Source organism: Onychostruthus taczanowskii, unplaced genomic scaffold (genome assembly GCF_017590055.1).
Source record: "Onychostruthus taczanowskii isolate IOZ18803 unplaced genomic scaffold, ASM1759005v1 scaffold25, whole genome shotgun sequence".
Taxonomy (NCBI): Eukaryota; Metazoa; Chordata; class Aves; order Passeriformes; family Passeridae; genus Onychostruthus; species Onychostruthus taczanowskii.
In genome coordinates, this window is record NW_024499796.1 from 6,602,301 (window position 1) to 6,622,496 (window position 20,196).

Here is a 20,196-nt window from a genome sequence, read left to right on the forward strand (position 1 = left end):
CTGTCTCTGGACAGGCAAAACACTTCTAGAGAGATGAGATGAGACACCAGAGGGGCAGGAGTGCTGTAATACTTTGATATGCAGAAAAGGACAACCAGGTGATGGTTTTCAGCAGTGCTGTGCATCTCTTGGTTCCTCAGTGCCTGGCAACTTCAATAGCAGTGCAGATCAACTGTAGGAACATCCCATATGGTCCAGAAAGCTGTTCATGCATTTCTTCCCTCTGCATTACTCTTGGTGACTGTTTGAGATCAGACACAGCTCTCATGAGCAGTGATCCGGCTGCTCGGCCTTACGCTGTTCCTGTAATGTGGAGAGAGGTGGGAACTGTTCCTCCTGAGGCATTGCCTGCACTGGGAAATGTGCAGCAAAATTCCTCTAAAGCCATCTTCCCTTCATGGGCAAGGGCATGTGGGGTGACAGCATGACTGGTGACCCATGAATAAGCTAAATAGTGCATTTGCATGCCCAGATGCTTGTCCCATATATAAATATATATATATGGGTGTGTGTGCACAATTTTTCTGAACTGCTGGACAGTCCTAAGAAATAAATGCATGTGTGTACCTGCAGTTTGGCCTTCTGTCACCAAATGTCACACTGACGGACACCTGTGTGTCTGACAGGGAAGGAGAATTAGCAAGAGGCTGCTCTGTCCTTGAGTGCAAGGAGACCGCATCTCCAAAGCTATAAAAGATCCACTGGGCAGAGGAAGTGCAATTTGCAGTAACTTTTACAACACTCTCTTTAGTGCCAATTTCTTGCCAGTGCTGCTGTTGCTCAGGTTGTGTTGACCTGAAGCTCTTTTTGTCTGAAGCAGGGACTGTGTTTGCTGGTGATGCTGTTGGTATTTTATGGCTCTGTAGAGTGTTTTGGGAGAGGAGTGACTGCCTTGCTCTGCTGCATTCATTTCCATCATCCTTGATGACAGAACAAATTAAAAGATATTTCTGGACTGATGTCCTTCCAAGGGGCAGCTCCTCCAGGATGCCTTTGAACCTGCTGCCCATGAAACCACGGGGGAACAGCAGGCAGCCCTCAGTGATGTTTTCTGGTCCCTTTCAGGCTGGACAGGAATCCTCATGGGCCTGTCATCACTCCACGTCCCTGTCATTGCCCTATAGCTCTGGGGTCATAAAAATGTGAGGGAAAATTTTCCAGTACCCCCTTGGAGACATCGTTCCTGGCACAGAGGGTTCCGGCTCGGGTGGTTGTAGCAATGAGCCCTGCAATGACGACCCTTGCCTCATGAGAGAGATGCTGCAGTCCCCCAATCCTGCTGTTGCCCTCCTCCGGACACACTCCAGCAGCTCAGTGTCCCCCTGAGGGGAGCTCACAGAATCACACATTAACTGAGGTTGGAAGGGACCTCTGGGGATCAGTGCAGGGTCACCTGGAGCAGGTGACACAGGAACATACTCAGGTGGGTTTGGAATGTTTCTGGAGAGGGAAACTCCATGCCCTTCCTGAGCACCTGTTCCAGAGCTCTGCCACCCTCCACATAAAGTTCTCTCTTATGAGGCGAAACTTTCTCTCTTTATGAGGGGAAACTCATAAAGAACTTCCCCTCTCATTATGAGGGGAAACTTTCTGTGTTTCAGTTTATGGCCATTGCTTCTCATCCTGTCACCGGGCACCACTGAAGAGAGTCTGGCACCACCCTCGGACACGCAGGAGAGATACTGACATGGGAGATCCCTTCTCCCCCTTCCCTTCTCCAGACGAACCCGGCCCAGCTCCCGCAGTGTCTCCTCATCAGAGAGCTGCTCCAGCCCCAAATCCTCCGGGTGCTCCCGCAGGACCCTCTCCAGCCGCTCCTTGTCCCCCTGAGGGAGCTCCCCCTCAGCGCCGCCCCCGCGCTGCCGGCGGCGCCCTGCAGGTGGCGCTGCGCGGCGGGGCCGGGCCGGCACGGGAGGAGGGGGAGGAGGAGGAGGCAGCGAGTGCCCGGATCGGCCGCAGCCGCCGCCGCCGCCCCGCGCAATCCGCCGCCATCCGCCGCGCCCCGCGCCCATCGTCCCTCCGCACCCGGCTCCGCAGGCACCCCCGGCTCCCCGCCACCACCACAGGTGGGTATCGGGGGCCGGCGGCGGCGGCGGCCGCGGATATTCGGGGCGGTGAGTGGGGCCGGGGGGGAGGAGGAAGGGGAGGGAGAGGGAAGGTGGGACGAGGCAGCGCTAAAATGGAGCCGGAGCCAGCGGCTGCGGCACCCCGCGGCCTCCCGGCTCGGGCGGCTTGGGGGGAGACTCGCCCCGGTTTCTCGCTGCTGTAGCCGCCGGTGTTTATTGTGCGAACCGCCCCCCTTCTCCCTGCGGGGACGGGGCCGCTGCGGGGCCTGGCCGGGCCCATCCCCGGTGGCGCTGGCGGGGCCGCCCGGGCTCGGGGCCCCTTGTCCGGGCTCCGGGCCGAACCGCCCCCGCCCCACTGCGCTCCCCGGGGGTGCAGCCGGGGCGGGGGGCTCCCCGCCGCAAAGGCAGGTTGTTATTTTTTCGTCGTCTGGAGTGTGACACAAAGATATTTTTGTCGCGCCGTGTGTGTGTGTGTCTCAGCAAAACAAGGGGGGGTGGCATCCAGAAGGCTCGGCCGGTTTGTTATTGTGCTGGAGGTACAAAAGGGCCGCTGAGGCCGAAATGCGGCTGGGGCGGGGGGGAGCGAGGATGGAGTTTGTGCGCTGGGCGAGCTCGTTTGGTAGGTTTGGAAAGATGTTTTAGGGCTTTTTTTTTTTTTTTTTTTTTTTTCAAGAAGGAGTTTCTAATTTCTGTGTGGGAGCAGCTGTGGTGCAAGCTGGGGAAACCCTAATGCGGGTCCTGGGACACGTGCTGAGCATCTTATCCGGGGGGTGGTTTTAGTGTGTTGGTTGTGAATTTAGAGGGTTTTGTCTTTACAAAAGCCCCCCCCGAATCTCCAAATTCAAAGCTGCCTTAAGGGGTTTGAGTGAGCTGGAAATTGTGGGGTATGTCTGGAAAGTTATTAGGTTTCTGTGTTCTGGGTGTGCAAAGGGTGAGATACTCAATGTGTATCTACTCATCAGATAAATATTCGTATATTGATGTTACTGGTGTTTGGGGTGATATGGTACAGTAAACATAAACGTTTAGGGATTTAGTAGTTTTGTTTCTTTCTAGGAACAGGTATAAAGTGTAAGCACATTGCAGTGTCTGGATCATCTCTTGGGGGAAAGGCATCCCACCCCTTCTAGCACTGAATCCAGGTTTATAGTGGAAGCTTTGGTTTTGTTAAGCCTTGTCTTACAGATTCACTTGACGCCTCCACTGGAATGGGCTCTTCCATGATGGATACATAGCTGCTCCCTATGGAGAGCCCAGGTTTGGAGAATCACATCCTGATGAGTAGGTTTGTCAGATATAAACTGGCCAGGACACTACTTTTGTACTTGCCTTTTCCATGTTCAGTAAAACTAGTGCTCTGAGCCAGACACTGGGAGTAAAGTCACCTGGAAGAGGTAGGGAAAGTAAGGCCATATTCTGGAAGTGGAATTTAAAGACAGGATGGAAAGTGATATTTTCAGGCTGATTTCTGACTGAAAATATTAAATACTTACATGCATTTTTCGCTCCCGGTGAAGCATTGTAAATGAGCCTAGGTTTCATCAGGAGCTCATCTGTGGTCCATGAGATCTTTGTGGGCTCGTCATGGGTGATGCTCTTTCTTCTGGGTCTCTGGCTTAAGAAGTTTTTCCTAGTTAGCAGAGTATTTTGGGGTTACAATAAAGAACACCTCTCCCATAATGTTTTTCATGTAAAAATTTAAAAGTTTAGGTAAAAGTCATGCTCAGAAAAATTGCAGATACTGTTTGGAATTGCTGCTTTGTTGTTTTTGCAAGCCAGTGTGAGTACATCTGCTGTTAGCTGTATTTTGATTTTGTGCTTAATTTGTTAAGTGCCTTGAGTACAAGTTGATCCCTTTTTTTAATTTTTTTGTTCATTAGTCTGGTGTGCTTTTCTGCATGGTTGAGTAAACTAGGTATCACACATTTGAGGATACTTTCAGTAGTCTTCAGTGTTAAGAAAACAAATTTTTACATGATTTGACAGATACCTTTCTTAAAAAAAAAAAAAAATAAAAACTAAACCACGTGTTTGGTATAAGTTTCCAAATTTGTCATTATATAGTGCCTTGGTGTCTTGTTTTTTCTAAATTCGGAGATTTTTTTCTTTGGTCTTACAGTGCATTTTTTGGATGCACTCTGAGCTTTTTTTCTTTTTTCTGTGTGTGCATGAGAGCTTAAAAGGGCAGCTAAGCCAGCTGGCTGAAACTGGAAAAGTGAGTAAATAGTCCATAAAGATGCTGGAAGGGATATGCAGGGTTTAAAAGTATTTTTGTTTCAATAAGTGAGTAATATTCCTAAATATTTTGTATTAAAGTTATTTCACTTTATAGTGACATCTTAATAAAACCTTTTAATAAAGCTTTGTGTAAAGCCTGACTTCAAAGGCTGATTTATTTGAGCAACCTCCTAAAGGTAGTGGTGGCATTAGAGGCTGTGTTTGTGTGACTGCCTGGGTGATGGCACAGGACAGACAGCGCTCGGTGCCCGTGTGTGGCCTCGTCCTGCCGGGGTCACACCTGGGGTGTGGCTGAGGAGAACAAGGACCCTGAGCTGTGCTCTGCAGGTGTGAGATGATCCGGGTCACAATTACCTGTCTGTGCAAGAGTGCTTCTTGCTCAAGGCCTTCATTGTGCTTCCCTGAGTAATTGAAAGTGTTTAAGAGCAAGCCGGGCTAGGTTTAAGTGTTATTGAAAATAATAGTAAACCTTTTGGTTTTGGTTTTTTTTTTCATTTATGATGGTGGTCTACAAAGAGATTTTGCTCTTGTGGCATTTTCACTTTAAATTGTGTATTTTCATGTTGGAGGAATAAAGCAGTATGAGCAGGAGAAACTCAGTGATACAAGATGGTAACTTTAGGAGAGGTTTTATTCCAAGGGCTGGACCTCTCTGGTTCCCTGTTTCTTTTTACTTCATTCCTCATTTATTCTGCAACTTGGCACTGGGCTGTTGTCTCAGTATCAGACTTTGCTCTTAAGCTGATCCTGCCTTAAGTGGGTTTTGTTTTTCGTGTGTCACTGACTCGTTCTCCTAATAGGTCGATAATTTCACAGGTCTTTATCACTAATTTTTCATTTGGAGCAGAAGAAATAGAACGTTGGTTCTGTCAGGTACCAGACAATGAGGTGAGAGCACAGAGAAGAGGTAAAGGCTGGGGAGCTGCAGCTCTCCATCACAGAACAGCCTTTTCTAACTTCTGAAATTAAGTGACTTGGTTACCAAATGGAAAACACCCTCAGAGGGTGGGTTTTGCACACATCTGGGTTGGTTAAAGAGTTTTTCCTTCCCCCAAAATGATAAAATGGGCTGAAACTGGACATTGCGTTATATTCACTGAAGCATAGCTTGGGCTCATGTTCTACTTGTAAGTTGTACTGGAATTCAGGATGTTCCCTGCATGCACGTGTACTTCTTGTGCAAAAGTAGCAGAGCAGTTGGAGCTTATGAGTTGTTTATTTCAGAGCAAAGCTGTTCAGATACTGATGTGTATAACTGTTAAATCCTGATCTGGTTTTTTATCTGGGAGCATTTGGACAGTAACCGAAGTGGACTGGAGGCTGCTTTAGTAGTCCCGTGTTGTTCTGTAATTGCCGGTGGCGCTGGTTGATTGTGAAGCTGCTTGTGCTGCAGTGCTGTGGAGTGCATGGGGACCGAAGGTGTTAAAAGGTGTATATGCAGCTCTGCAGGGGGTTATTTAACTTGCAGCCAAAATACAATGTCTGTGGTTTGATTCCAGCGCTTAAATTTTCAGGAGAGTGTTAGTAGGCTGGAAGGGGTGAGAAGGGGTGGAAGTGGGGGATGAGCTCACTGTTCCATCTTTAGGAGACTGCAGGTATTAATATGTGGGAGACTGATGAAAAGTCATACCTTGGCTCAAAGGGAAGAGATAATGACCAGGTTTGAAATGGGCAGCTGAGCCAGGCTTAAGTGTGAAGAAATACGGGAAAAATAACCGGGAAGAAAGCGAGGACTTGGTAACAGCCCTCTAGGATCTGGCCAAGAGGCTCACTCTGTTGGACTGTAGTATCTCGGGTGTCTGCCAGGCTTCAGTTAGCTGTTGGGAGCACCCTCAATAGCCTTCGGATTTCAGGTGGGTGGCACTTAAGAGGAGTAAGCTACCGAGTCTTTGCAGTAAATACCCTTACTGAAGAGTTTTGGTGGAGGAATCCTTCCCAAGTAGCCATTGAGACATTTAGATGGGAATTGTAGCAATGATGGTGCTCCAAGGAGTGAATAGAGACAGATTTGAAGAGCTTGCACTGGGACTTTCCCTCCCCCAGGCACTTACTGTGTGGGAATAGTGATTTTTTTGGAAGAGTTCTTCTGCTGGGTGAGTTCTTCAGCTCTTCCTACCTGTATGTGGGCTGGGAGGCTGCACAAAAGCCTCAAGTGATCTTGTTCAGAGTTGGGAGTGGGCTGTGAAGCAGTCAGGGGAGTGGGGACATGTTCAAGAGGTGCTCCTTCTTTGGCTACAATAATAACTATGGTTTTATCTTTTATTGAAATAACCAAGCTTCAAGAACTGTCATTCAGAACCAGATTGATGTGATCTTGAGTGTTATTATGGTGTTGATTTTCTGCATCTGAGCTAAGTGTTGCCTCTAATGATGCCTGTGATCCTGTTGTAGTGTAAGCAGTGTATGGGGTTGTTCATTTAGGAGGTGTTTGCAACATTCCCCATCTCAGCATGCAAGGACCTGCTCCTCCCAGAACTTCTCTGGAGCAAGGCTTCATGCTGCTGCTGGCCCCACAGCGTCAGGCAGGCAGTGTGATTCAGAGGGTGCTTTTCAGCCCCAGCAAGTGGGAGATGAAAGCTCTATTTCTTTCTCTGCCACTTAGCATAGCTGCAGAGTTCTGCGGTGTCATTTTCCTATCTGGAAAATAGAAGTGATGACGCTTACACACCTTGTCAGTTATGCACTGCAAATATCTATGTAAATGAAAGCATCTGTGAAATGTTTTCACTTCCTGTCTGGCTCGGAGTAGTCCAGATGTCCTGGGCATAGTCCGAGTTGTTTAGCTCTCCGGAAAACCTAAAGATGTCTAAAGCTTCTTTCTTCAGAGTACTGAGTCACAACACATGTAAGGTGCTTTCTTACCACTTGGTACCTGTGTCCCTTTCCCATCACGTTTCTCTTAACATCCTTGGTGCTCATTTGTGGTACAAATGGCTTTCATGAATAGGCTTTCTGTAAGGAGAATTGCTGTGCAATGCTGCATTGCCCTAGTGCTGTTCAGATTGGGGAACCTGGAGGAAGACTTCCTTGGAAGCTTCAGCCTCTGCAGTGTTTATGAACTGCAGGATTGTCCGGACTGCTTGTCATCTTATTAATGGCTTGAACCAGCTGCATCAGTCTTGATGCCTGTGGGAATTGGGAGAAATCTGATAGAGAAAGAGCTATTCAGCTCTTGCCAGGGCAGCTTTGTACCCTGCAGCATGTACCTGCCAGGGGAGCTCCCAGCAGTGCTTGGGGAGGAGCAAGGCCAGAGGGATCTGCTTAGCAGGGGTGTAAAGGAATCTGTCCCTTGCTTGTGTAGTGAGGGATTGACATTTGTTGCCTGCTAATCAATAGCACTGGGTTTTCTCTCTTCATAAAGAAAACCTTCTGTGCATAACCTGAGTGGGAGCTCAGGCCCTGAAGTCCGCAGACCACCTGAGAGTGGAGAGGTGTTGCCAAAGTCCAGATTTTGTTGTGAGGTAAACATCCACATCCCCATTCCAATGTGATCCTTCCTGAGACTGCAGAGAAAACAGAGCGGCTTACTCAACAGCTGATGGTATTTGTGTGGAAAGAGCTGTTTCTGTTCCTGAAAAAAGGACTGTTAACCCAAAGGACTGCCAGCTTTACTCTGATTTCATCTCTTGGAGCTGTGACATCTTTGCTTTTCTCTCTGCTTGCTTGCAATAAAATTTATGTTCACTGCGAGAGATTAAGTTGCTGAGCTTGGGTCCTGGTGATGGATTTGTGAAATGCTTGACAGAGAAGCATTCTCCAGTGGCCAGTGGTGGCCTTGGATGGGTAGTGCTCTCCAAGATAAGCTACTGGCAGCACAGGTATTTCACCTATGCTGCTCTTGCTATGTCTCACCTGGTTATATGGGTGTCATGGCTGTGATGACTTTCAAAAGTCTGTGTAGGCAGAAGTATCAGGACTAAGGGACTTTCACAACCTTTACATGCAGTGGTGTTTATTTGTAGTGAGGGAAGAGTCTTTGCTTCCACCTATCAGACCTAAGGTGTTGTGTAGTGCCTGAGAACAATTAGTGCTTATGTGGGTGCGTCCTGCCCTTGTAGGCTCCTCGGTGCACTTTCTGTGCCAGTGGACAGTCTTTTCCACTGGAAGGGAGTGTTCTGGGCATGGCAGGGGCTGCTGCAGTGCATTTCCTCCTCGTTTGATGTTTTCTCTGGGGGTCTTGGCACACAGGTTTGAGTGGCTGAAGCAGACACCTGATTTCTGGAACTTCTTGCTGTCTGCAGTCTTAGTTGAGCATACTGTTCCTCTGACTTGGACTGATAGTACCAGTCCTGTTACCCATCAGGAGATCCCCACCAGCTACTCACAGTCTGTTATTGTTGCTCAGCTATCTAAATGCCCAATTTACCTTACAGTTCAGCTGAATGTTGCCAGGAGCTTTCTGAACAAGTTTTGCAAACAGAGCATTATGTTAGGTATTTCTTTTGTATTTGGATTTAAATTGCTTGCTCCTGATCAGCCTCCCTGTTTTGGTGTTGAGGGAACAGGATGTTGTGTCCATGTGTTCCCCCTGGATGCTGAGATCTCAGCAGGGCACAGTGGAAGGCAGAATCTGTTGGAGGCTGGGGTTGTGTGTTTCAACTCTGACCCTTGGTTGTGGGGGAGTCAGAGTGAAAGTACAACTCTTAAGAGTACAGGTTTGCACTTGAATGTGAGCCTTCTTGTGCAGAGGCAGCTTGTGGAGATCACGAGGTTGCTTCCATTTCCTCTTGTGCCAGAGAGGTTGGCATCTGGATCTGTTGAGGCCACAGGTGATCCTTGTTGAACAGTGCTGGTTGTCCTCCCTGGGTTTTGCCTCTGAAATATGTAACAACGAATAAGTAGGCTCTTTTACTTCAGTTTATGCTGAGCCTTGTCTCCTTTAACATCTTCCAGGCCTGGATGAGAAGGTAAAGAGTGTAATGCTGGTAGCTGGTGCCTCCAGGTTGTTCCACATGAGACACCTTCCTGCTTCCCTGAGGTTTATGAAAACCCTGCAGCACTTCCTCTTGGGTTGGAGATAAGGTTATACCTTCCTGTCAAGCTGGCACCAGTGGTTCAGTTCCTTCTCTACAGCATGGTGGGGCAGAGGGGTGAAACTGGCTGTTTCTTTGGTGAGCTGTTGTAAACAGACACTCCTTTCAAGGAAAGAATTATCTGAACACCTTGGGTCTTCTGTTGCTTGAAAAAGAGGGGGAGTTTCATGAGCACAGGATCTCATAAGTACTTGCTGTGGGCTGTGGACCAGCGTTCTGACTGAGGTTTTTTTTGCTCTGTGCCATAGTCTTGCATACTCAGGATGAACTATTTCTTTGTCTGCATCCTCAATTACTGGAGGTCAGGGCTCCTTTCCAGGGTGTGGTATTGTCTGTCCAGCCCGCACAGAAAGGACCACAGAACTCATTAATGTTTTTGTGTAAATACAATTGAGCTATTCTCCAGACTCCAGTCTGCTTTATCTGTTTTACAGTAAGTTACAATTCCAGCCTCTCTGGCTGCCTTTGCCTTGCCTGCCTTCCCAGCACTCGAAAAGCTGTTTAGCAGAGAGGTGAAGCTTCTGTATTTTAAGGCCAAGCCTGACATTGCAAAGACCTGTTTTCTCTAGAATGTACAGTGAGTCACTGACAGTAGTTGTGATTCCCAACCTGTTGGTACATTCAGAAGAGGGGACAGCAGGTGAGTTTGGTGAAGGCAGAACTGAGAAAGTGAGGTCAGGTCATCAGACAGGACCTGCCCTTTCTGTCTCTCTTCCCTTTTGTCGGGTTTTACCACTATCTGTAGAGCTCCACAATGTGGAGTTAATGATAGATCTACTGTCCAGAAGACTCTGCCTCTCCTCTTCGTAGTCCTGCTCCATGTTTCAAATCCTGGGAGGCTTGACTTCGAGGTCTGAGGATGGGGCTGGACAGCAGGCAAGTCCTCTGGCAGACAGCTTTCAGCAGTATTGCTTGGCTAACAGCATACCTCTGCAACAAATCATGGCAGATACTATCCTGGTCTCCCATTTCCTGAGCCAAGGTTTGTGGGAGATGGAGAGAAGCTGGAATTGTGCAGGATTAAAAGAACTGATACCACCAAATATGTCTACTGAGCTAAGGAGGGTCCCTCGTGTGAATCAGGAGCTCAGTGATGGAGGTTTGTTATCTCTTCTCTGCACTGCAGACTCCTGACTTGTTTCTCCCTGTCTGGCAGGATTTGGTGCAGTTTTTTGGCACTATGTTTGGTGTTACATCCAGATCTTGGCAGGGCCTTTTTCAGGTGTACCAGCAAATCTTGGCATCTCCCTCTGGAAGTGATGCAGTAGAATGAGAGCGTGAAGTTTTTTTTGTGCCTTAGACTCTTGCTACAGCCTCTGCTTGCTGCACAGCTCTTCTACATTGATCCCATTGACTTTGTACTTGGATGCTGATATTCTCTGTTGCTCCCTGCCTTAATAAGCAATCTCTGCTGGGAACTGAGTGCTCATCTGGTCCCTTCCTTGCTAGGCTCATGATCCCTGCATGGCCCAAACAGGGCTTCTGCAGGATATAAGTGCATCTGACAGCAAGTCCTGTGCAGGTGATGACAGTGTCTCACCAAAGCCCTCCCAAAGGCAGCCAGTGGTGTTTTTCATTGCTGAGGCAGGTGCTGAGTGTTTCACAAATAGGTGGTTCTTGGTGGGACATGTTCCAGAGGTAGTGGTATCTCTGTGTTGACAGATAAATGTTCAGCTATGGAAGTACAAGTAAAATTGACCTGTGTGTGTATTTAAAGAAGAGTGAACGTCATTAATCTCCTGTAAAACTATACTGTGTTTTTTAAAAGGTTTCACATTGCTGGTAACATTAGGAACCACAATGTATTTCAGTTTAACCTAACTCCAGACACTTTTCTCTTCTGAAAGTACTGTTTATCTTTTCCAACCTGTGAATTTCTGAACAATTTGTATAAAATTACATCAGAAATTTTCCTGCTTGTGAAGAAAACCTTTTCCCTGTTAATCTGCATTCTATTGCTTTTTGTGTTGGTGGCTGCTGCTGTGAAGTGAGCAAGGAGTGAAGATCTGCAGTAGTCAGGACTGTGCTTGGTGTAGAGCTCAGCGGTGTGTGAGTAGCTGAAATGATTCCTTTTAGTATGTGTGTTACCTTTCATAAATCTGTTTGCCCTGCTCAGCTAAGGCTGGCTGACTTCCAGATACTCAAGCTCCATTGAAGTCTTGTGAATAAAACACCAGCAGCCCAGCCTCCTGCATACATAGATTTGCAAAGAGCTTTGCAGACAATCCTGTTTGTCAGGAGTCCCTCTGTTTGGCTGTGTTTTCAGCTCAGGGGTTTCCAGTTGTTACCAGTGCCAGTAACTCAAGGTTTTCATGTTTTTCGCAGGACAGGCTGTAGCTCCAAGACTTGCATGCTTGTAAGTCTAAGATCTCAAAGACATTAAAATGTACTGATGCTTTCTGGATTAGAATTTACCCCTTTAAAGGCAGTTAGACAGGGTCAATACCCAAAAATTGGATCCAGGGTAGTATGATGTGGACATGACTATGCCTGGGGACTGGAGCTCTCTGCCCGAGTGCTTCAGTGCAGTTATTTGTATCCTGGGATCTCTAATGGAACTGGTCATACTGCAGTATTTTGTGATTGCTGACACACTCAGTGTTTTGCTGTCTGGTGCTGTCCCTGAATATAGTAGGAGAATGAAAAGAGCTACCCTCCATGCTGAAACTGATAGCAAGCCTTCCCCCACAGACCTCTGTAAACCCAGAGAGAAACCTTGCAGAAATGCTGGTGATTGATTTTTTTTTATATGATTTCTCTGTAACAGGGGATATTGCTTTCTTCAGGGTCAGCTGTCGGGCACGGGAGCCCTGAGCACAGGTCAGAGGCTCTGCCGAGGCTGTCAGTTTTCACTTGTCAGCATCAGCATGTGCCTTCTAGTTCCAGCTCTGATAATAATGAGCATGCAGGCTGGCAGTTCAGTTCTAAATGAACCACGATTTTTATCAGAAATGGCTTTGCTCTTCAGAACTAGAAGGCCTTTATGATCCCTACCTGGATTCCCTGCTTAACTGTGTGATGGGAAGATAGTGCAGTGTTGTGCCAGCCTTGGGAGGCTCTGTGGCCTCTTTGAAGTGCTGTGGGTGAACTGGGTGCTGAGTGATCTCCCTGGCTGATAACACCCTTGGAGTAGCTGGGATCTGCAGGAGGGGCAAGGCAGCAAGTTCCTGCCAGTCCAACAGCTCTGACCCAGCTCAGTGCTGCTGAGCCTCTTTGCACAGTGACTGTGGAAATTGCTTCACCTCTCCATGGTCTCATTTTCCCCCTTGGAGCACTCACATATCATGGAAACAACTGTGCTTCGAGTCTTCAGAGCACTGAAGGAGTTGAAAGTAAATTCCATTTATCCAGACAGCAGTTTTGTCTGTCCCAGTAAGTTTGACAAGGGGCTTTATCCTGACATGTCCCCAGCTTCTCTGTTGTGATGAAGTGGTTGTTTATTCTTCCTGAATCCTTTTAATGATAGAAGATGTAATCAAGAGGCAACTGAGACCTGGTTACATAACTGTTGTCAGGGTTTCTCTTTGGCAGCATTGCCCTGTGTGCTGTTTGCACACTGACTTTTAGGAACTCATGGCTTTTCTGTTAACCAGGTAACTCCTGAATCTGATCTGGGTAGGTGGTTTGTTGTTGTTGGGTTATTTTTAAACACCTTCTAATTTTGTCTGGTTTGAGAGTAGGTTTTACTGCTTTCATTGTGAGGTTGGTACAGGGTTGACATGGTGTGGATAGGCCCTGAGCCAGGCTCCCACTGCAAGGCTCAATATACCTGTAAAAGCAGGTGGTTGTGCTCTTGCCAGCACAGCACCCTCTGCTCTTTGTTCTGCTCTGGGGCTCCCCACAGCTCTGCCCCTTCAAAAAGCTCATTGTTCTCAATCCAACTTGTGCTTTCCTGCCAAGTGTATGCTAATCAGTGTGTTTTCTCCCTCTCTTTTATGTCTGTCCTACTAATAAAATACAGTGCAAATGGGTAAGTGAGGGAGGAGCTGTTGTTTTCTTTGGCACATGGTGGCCATCTGAGCAAAGATGAACCAGACTGGAGCCAAAGATCTGTTTGCTACTCTGCAGGAAGAGGTGCCTCAAGACTGCCAGCCAGCCCTGTTGCCTCCACAAAGCCTTCATGCTGCAGCCCCGCGTGGTGGTCACAGCAGAAATGCTGTGAGAGGCTTCTTGGGGACCCCGGTGTTTTTCCTGAGCATCCTGTGGATGCTGTTGTTGAGTGACAGAAAACACTTTTCTTTCTCTCCCTAAACACCTAGCACAGTCCCTGGCTTCTTGCTCCTGACAGATCTGGTTTAAATCCTGCAGTGCAAGAACAAATGCTGTGTAATGCTGGGCTTATTGGTCAGACACCTGCCCCATGGGCTTTACTGGGCCAGTTGCAGTTGGCACTGCATTCCCAGTCTGGCTCTGTCCAGCATGTTCACAGTCTGTGCTTTAATTTGTACATAATGTGTGATGGACTAATCCTCTTACCTGCAAATCGTATTTGATAAGGCATTGCTGATGGGAATTGTAGCCTTTGGTCAAATACAGTTTCTTTCAGAAAGAGTGATTGCTGTCTGTTGGAAAAGGCTTTCAGCTGGGTGAGTTTCAGAAAGTGTGAGGTGTGGGAAGATCAGAGATATGTGTATGTGTGTATATATATACACACACACATGTATATAGTGTTTTGTTACTCCCAACACAGAGTTGAAACCCTAGAATGGTTTCATTTTACCCTAACAGATGGTGAAATGAAACTGCCAGCAGTTTTGGGCTTGAAGTAGAGGCTTTACAACAAGAAATCTGGAAATCTAAATTATGTGAGAAAAGGTTAGATGAAGCTCCTAGATTTGAGAAAATTTAGAACAGAATGATGCTTTAAAAAAAAATCTAAGATAGGTCCATTGAAAGTAAGCAAAGTGTCTTTTCTGACATAAAAGTTGATGTACAGTGTGAGCACTGCATGTTTCAACTTTATCCCAGGCTCCAAGAGCCAAAAAGTCAAAGTAAGGAGACTGCCTGGATGATGGGTGTTACAGCATGTTGTGCCAGCAAAGATCAGATTGAAAAATTAACAAACTACATCCATTGCGGAAAGTATATTTCAAACTACAAATTATGTTCAAGATGCCAGCAACAGAGGAAAATGATTTTTTGGTAATGTGTTTGGAGAATTCATAGTAGAACAGCTGAACTCACAGGCTCAAGAATCTGAATCTGTTACAGCTGAGCAGGTTTTTTCTGACTCCATAACTCTCTTTCATGGCCAGCCGATGAGAAAAGGGGATTTGGAGAAATAGTTCTGTAGTAATGCTGTCAAAGCATTAGTTGCTGGTATAACTGTGGCCAGTGTGGAACCACAATCCAAACATTACAAACCCAGTGCTTCAGGGGAAATGCAGTGATAAATTCCAGTGTGGTATGAGATACAAAGATACGGTGCTTTTCTGGCATTTACGTTAAGGAATCCTTGTGTTTAGCTGTTTATTGTCAGCCTTACTCTTTTAATGCAAGGACTTGTTGATCCCCTCTCTTGTGTTCTCATACTTAAAGAGTATTCTCACTTCCTTCAGCACTGGAGTGGCAGAAAAAAAATGCACTGAGAAGTGTATTCCTGCAGTTCTTTTCATTCAGTTTGTGAATCTTAAAGCCCAAAAGCTTCTTGTGACTAAAGAGGAGGAAGTTAAAACTTGTATCGTGGTGTGTGTGCTCACTTGTATGTTCAGTTCTTGCTGTTGGGTGTGTTCTGTGTTTTGCTGGTGCCTGGCTGAACAATCCATTTGATGGGGTTTTCCTGGTTCTCTTCCATTAAAAGGCAGATCGGGAGCGGCGCAGAGAAATTTCCTTACTAGATGACATTTCATCGCAATGTCCGATCGTTTGGGGCAAATAACCAAGGGAAAGGATGGGAAAAGCAAGTACTCGACTCTCAGCCTGTTTGATAAGTATAAAGGAAAGTCAATAGAAGCTATCAGAACTACAGGTAAGAAACATCTCCAGAAAGCTCCTTTTGATGTCTTCCAGTGGTATTGTTGCAGAGCTCGTTCAGGTTGTTGACCCTGTGGGACACAGCTGGATTGCACTGTTGGTGCAGGTGTCAAAGCCTGTGTTTCATTGAGATCTAGAGGAAAATCTGCATGGCTCTTTTATTGTGGAGAGGAAACACAGAGGAATTACACACAGGACAGATGGGGGCTCTTGGCCCTTTCATTTAGCCTTCTGCAGAGCGGGCAGGTAGCAAACTTGAGTGGAGGCCTTACCACGTCCCTAGGCTGTGCCCAGGCAGGGCACTTGAACTGACTGAAGTGCCTTAAGCTGGTCAGACCTTGTGTGAGGTGAGAGTCAAGGGCTGAAAGCCACTGGGAAAGAACCTGGGTTGGTTTTGCAGTGGGAATATGACCAAAAGTAGATAGTGGGTTAAAAAAAAAATGACCTTGCCTGGACTGGCTCTGGATTTGGTGTGAGAGTAGAAAACAAAACAATAAAATACTTACTTAATAAATGTGGTCTGGTGTGTAGAGCTGGAAAATTGAGACCTCAGGATTCCCAGGTTAGATCACTTGTTTGTCTGCTAAAAGGTGGGCTTGGGTGGCCATTTCCCCAAGCTGTAAAAAGGTGCTGCTGCTTCTCCTTGGTGAAAGGAAAGAGCTACCTGTGCAAATCCTCCTAAAAGACTCTGTGAGCACTTTGTAGGGGAGAAGGACTTTTCTGCCTCCCACTGTAGGAGCTGTTTGCCAGCTGTTACGGCAGACAGCTGCATCTCTGGTCCTGTGGGAAACAACCTGTGTGTTGACATAGCAGCAGCACTTCTGCTGGGGCTGTGCCCAGCCACAGCTTCCTAATTAAGGTTACTTATCTAGCAGGATACAGCCCTCTGACCTGCTGCTGTTCCTTTCTCACCAGTTATTCCTAGACATGGCTTACAGAGTCTTGGGAAAGTTGCTGCTGCCCGGCGCATGCCACCTCCTGCAAATTTGCCTAGCTTGAAGTCTGAGAACAAAGGAAACGACCCCAACATCATTATAGTACCCAAGGACGGTACAGGATGGGCAAACAAGCAGGATCAGCCAGACCAAAAGAGGTGGGTAGAGTGAATCTTTGGTGAGTTTTGGCAGGCAGCAGTGGTTGTGCACTGCTGTGCTTTGTGTCAGACTTTACAGAGTTCAGTTCTCTGTTGTCCATGCCATGGTGGAGCCATTGTTTTGGCTCCATCTTTTAGCAGCTGCCATATTGCCAGGAGTTGTTTTCCTGCCTTCCTCCCCTTTGGTCTCACCTCTGCTGTCTCCGCTCAGTTCCAGTGCGACGGCTGCACAGCTGCAGGAGTCGCTGCCGCAGCAGGGTTTGCAGAAATCTGTCTCCAATTTACAGAAGCCGACACAGTCAATCAGTCAGGAGGTAGGTGCCAGCAGTCTCTGACTGCCACCCTGCTTCCCCTGTCCCCAGGCAGCCTGAGGGCTCTAATTGCCTGTGTTGCCTTGCACTTAAGAAAAAGCTCCTGTATAATCAGTTATTGTGGAAGTGACTCTCTTGAGTTCAAGCTGCTGTGCACCAGGAGTGTTGTGCTGCAGTTAAAGAAGTAAGATACACAGAACTATATTTCTCAGATGTGTGCAGTAGAACCTAGTTGCAGTCTAAGAAAAAATGGCTGGAATGTGGGATGGCTGGTTAGCACTTCTAAACTTTGGGTGTAATTCAAACATTGCTTGGTGACAACAGATCCAGCTCTTGCTCCCAACCTGATGAGACTTGATGGGAAGAGATCTGGTCATGTGGGAGAAGTAGCCAGTGGCAGGACTTGAAAAAGCACCTAAGGTGTCCCAGAGAGTGCAAGGACCTGACCCCCTTTGTGTTGTAGATTTCACACTTCTGGTTTTAAAAAAATTTCCTAGCCCTTGAGCTTTAGGGAAATCAGGACAGAAGTTATGTTTTGAAGAGGAGAAGAGTGGTTAATGCATGGGAAAGTAGGGTAGCCTTCTAGCTGAGGTATAGTATGGAACAAATCTGGAAGATTAAGGAGACCATTTGGGAAAATGCAGCAGAACAAAAGGAAAGCTTTTTGAGAGTACAAGTTGAGGAAATAGTTGGTGAACATGGGCAGAGCAGAGGATTTTTCCTGTAGCATTGTAGTACACTGGAGTGGGGAACAGCTGACTGTAGTCCCAGCTTGAAGCTGTGGAGACCTGTGGTGTCTGGGTGATCTGCAGGCCTGAACCATAGCAGGTGCCAGCCAGGAAATGAGAAACAGTCATGAATCTTAACTGATCCTTGTTGGGGTTTCTTTTTGCTTTGTTTTGTTTTCAGAGTACAAATTCAGTGCCAGGTGGACCAAAGTCATGGGCACAGCTGAATGGAAAGCCAGCAGGACAAGAAGGTGGTGAGTATGATAAACAGAGTTGGTATGTGCCTGCTTTTCCCAGACAGGCATGAGGTGGGGTGGGCTCCATTTCTTCCTGCCCTCCCTGTCAGCCTGGTGCAGAATGGGAGTGAGGCCTTCTGAGTCCTGTTTCCAGTCTGTGTGCTGTGTTGGCTGGAATGATGCAGCTGAATCAGTTCAGGGCTGCCAGTGCAAGACATGGCTTGGACAGAATATGTCTCATGGCATATTGAACCAGAGCAAGTCATGCTCTTGGGATGCAGCAGGGACTTCTGGGAGGGGAAGGCTCTGAAGGAGAAAGGAGGCATTTGCCCCCATCATGAGCATCTTCAGTCAGCCCAGAGCAGTGTGTAACAAAGGTGCAGTAAACACCGTGAAATAGGGGCAGGATTGTTTTAGAAGAGAGGAAAGGGACATTGGAGAGGGGAAATGCAGCTATCTCCATGGGCAGTAGCAAGGAGATCTTCACCTAACTGGGTAGTCAGAAGTGAGGCTGGAATGTTTTTGTACAGTATCTGTGAGCCAAGGGAATTGCAGTGGCAGTGGGTGGAAGTGGCAGTGGAGCTGCTGCAGGGTGCACTCGCCTACACATTGGCTGAGGCCTTGCTATTAAGTCTCCCTCAGTAACTGTGCTGCTAATGACTTCTGCTTGACTGAGAATCCTGAAGCAGTGTTAACGTGAATTGGGAGTTCAGTTGTGTTCAGATGCATCCATTTCCACACAGGAGGTGGTTTCCAGCTGCACTGAGTAGTGCCATTAAAACCATAGTGAGAATAACAGCTCAGTTCCACTGTTCTAATGTGAACAGACCTGGAACCATTCACTTGTCAAGTGAAATTGCAGAGATATTTAAAAGAAATGAGACAGCTGCTGATTGCAGAAACAGAGGGGACAAATTTATCCTAAATTAAATGAGGCCCTTAATGAGAGGGTGTTTCTCAAAGGCTAAATGTTAGAGCAGAAACTTGTATTGTCTGAGGCTGGTGGCCAGTGTAAAGACTGTCTTGTTTGGTTAATTGGTACTTTTTTTACTCTTTCTGTGTAGACCTCCTGTACAGTCATTTTGAAATCTGATCATCTAACAATGTTCTTAAAGGATTTTTGGAAAACTCATTCTAGGTCACACTTAACAGTATAGAGTTCTCACCCCAAGAAAACAGTTGCCTATGTGGCTAAGAGCAGCTTAATTAGAAGGTAATTGAATCACAGAAGCATCAGAAATCTGTCTGAAAGGATTTCTTAGGCCATCCCACGCTTGCACCTCTTCTCTAGTGACACTGAACAATTGCTTTTCCTTCTTAACAATTCAGGTATTACAGACAAAGAGGAGAATCTCTTGCTTTTTGCTCTTTTTAAGTCTTACAACTGTAAAATCTCTTTTGGATGGTGTATCCTGAAGAAAAGTGGACTAATTAATTATGGACTTCTCCATGCCTGTGTCTTTGTATAAAGGACATTTGGAGAAATAAAAGGGGCACTAAACTTTTCTTCAGTATGGTGCTGCTTAGGGTTAGAGTACAAATTGTTAATGGCTGCATGTAAATAGTCCTTAAATGGTGGAGCCTTACCTGGGGGTAGATGTCTCCCCTGAAAGACACTTACCTGTGCCATTCTATTTCAGTAAAAATCAGAACTTTTCAGCAAGTCTTAGCTACTTTGCAATAAATTAGGCAGTCAAGTATTTTCATCTGTCTAAAATTCAAGGTGTTTTGTGCAGCTGTTGCAGAGTCTTTCCTGGAAATTTCACATGGGAGGTCTTGTGCAGTGTGCAAATTACAGAAAACTGGAAAAAAAATAAAATTACTTAAGCCAGTCTGTCTTGATTCTTCAGGGCAAGAAAGGAGAAAGATAGATGAGACTCCTGTCAAGTCTTCAGTACTCATGGCTGTTACTTCTAATAAAATTCTGAAATGTCATTTTAAGAGAGCTTTAGCCAAGTAACACTAAGAAACAGTTCTCAAAAAAGCAATTCTTTTAATGTGTAATAGTACAATAATGCTTGTAATTTCCTTTTATTCAGTGTTATCTTGCCAGCAGATTTAGGAGAATTGCTGTGTTTCGTGTTCCAGTCACTGGCAGATCTTTAGAATTGACAGTGAACTGTTGTTCTGGAGTGACTGATGACTCAGCAAGACAATTTGCCAGTGACTAGAAATGAGCCTGGCCTGATCTGTCTGGTGATCTGCATCATGAAAATGCTGCAGCAGGGAGGAGAGCATAGCACATCTGTCCTTACCTGTGGTGTTTCACTGATACATCGACAGAAATTTTAACAATAGACTTCCCTGGCAGAGTGAGGTCTGAGCAAAATGAGTCTGAATAGAGATGTCAAATACTTGATAGCAGGGTATCATTTATGAGTGAGCTTGCAGAATTTATATCTCTGCCACTGTCTGAATTCTGTACTTCACAAAAATAATTGGAAGCTGAGAAAGTTCACTGACTTCGTTGAATGTGAGAATTTAAATGAAGATCCTGAGTGTGGGAGTGCTGGGTGAG

At 46.4% G+C, this 20,196-nt stretch overlaps 1 protein-coding gene across 7 annotated transcripts in view; it reads left to right on the forward strand.

Moving 5' to 3' along the window:
• Positions 1–1,933: 1,933 nt before the first annotated feature.
• The window catches only part of PRRC2B (proline rich coiled-coil 2B), a 46,481-nt gene continuing 28,218 nt past the window's right edge, over positions 1,934–20,196 (forward strand). For 5 of the 7 annotated variants that reach the window (XR_005952848.1, XR_005952847.1, XM_041406965.1 and 2 more), the window contains exons 1-5: positions 1,934–2,114; positions 15,138–15,305; positions 16,226–16,403; positions 16,615–16,717; positions 17,624–17,696. Coding sequence is in view for 5 of the 7 variants with exons in the window: in XM_041406965.1 (XP_041262899.1) it covers positions 15,191–15,305; positions 16,226–16,403; positions 16,615–16,717; positions 17,624–17,696 (469 nt within the window). In the remaining 2 variants the exon portion in view is untranslated. The remainder of the gene's footprint in view (positions 2,115–15,137; positions 15,306–16,225; positions 16,404–16,614; positions 16,718–17,623; positions 17,697–20,196) is intronic. The other 2 variants (XM_041406966.1, XM_041406967.1) reach the window with 2 other exon arrangements.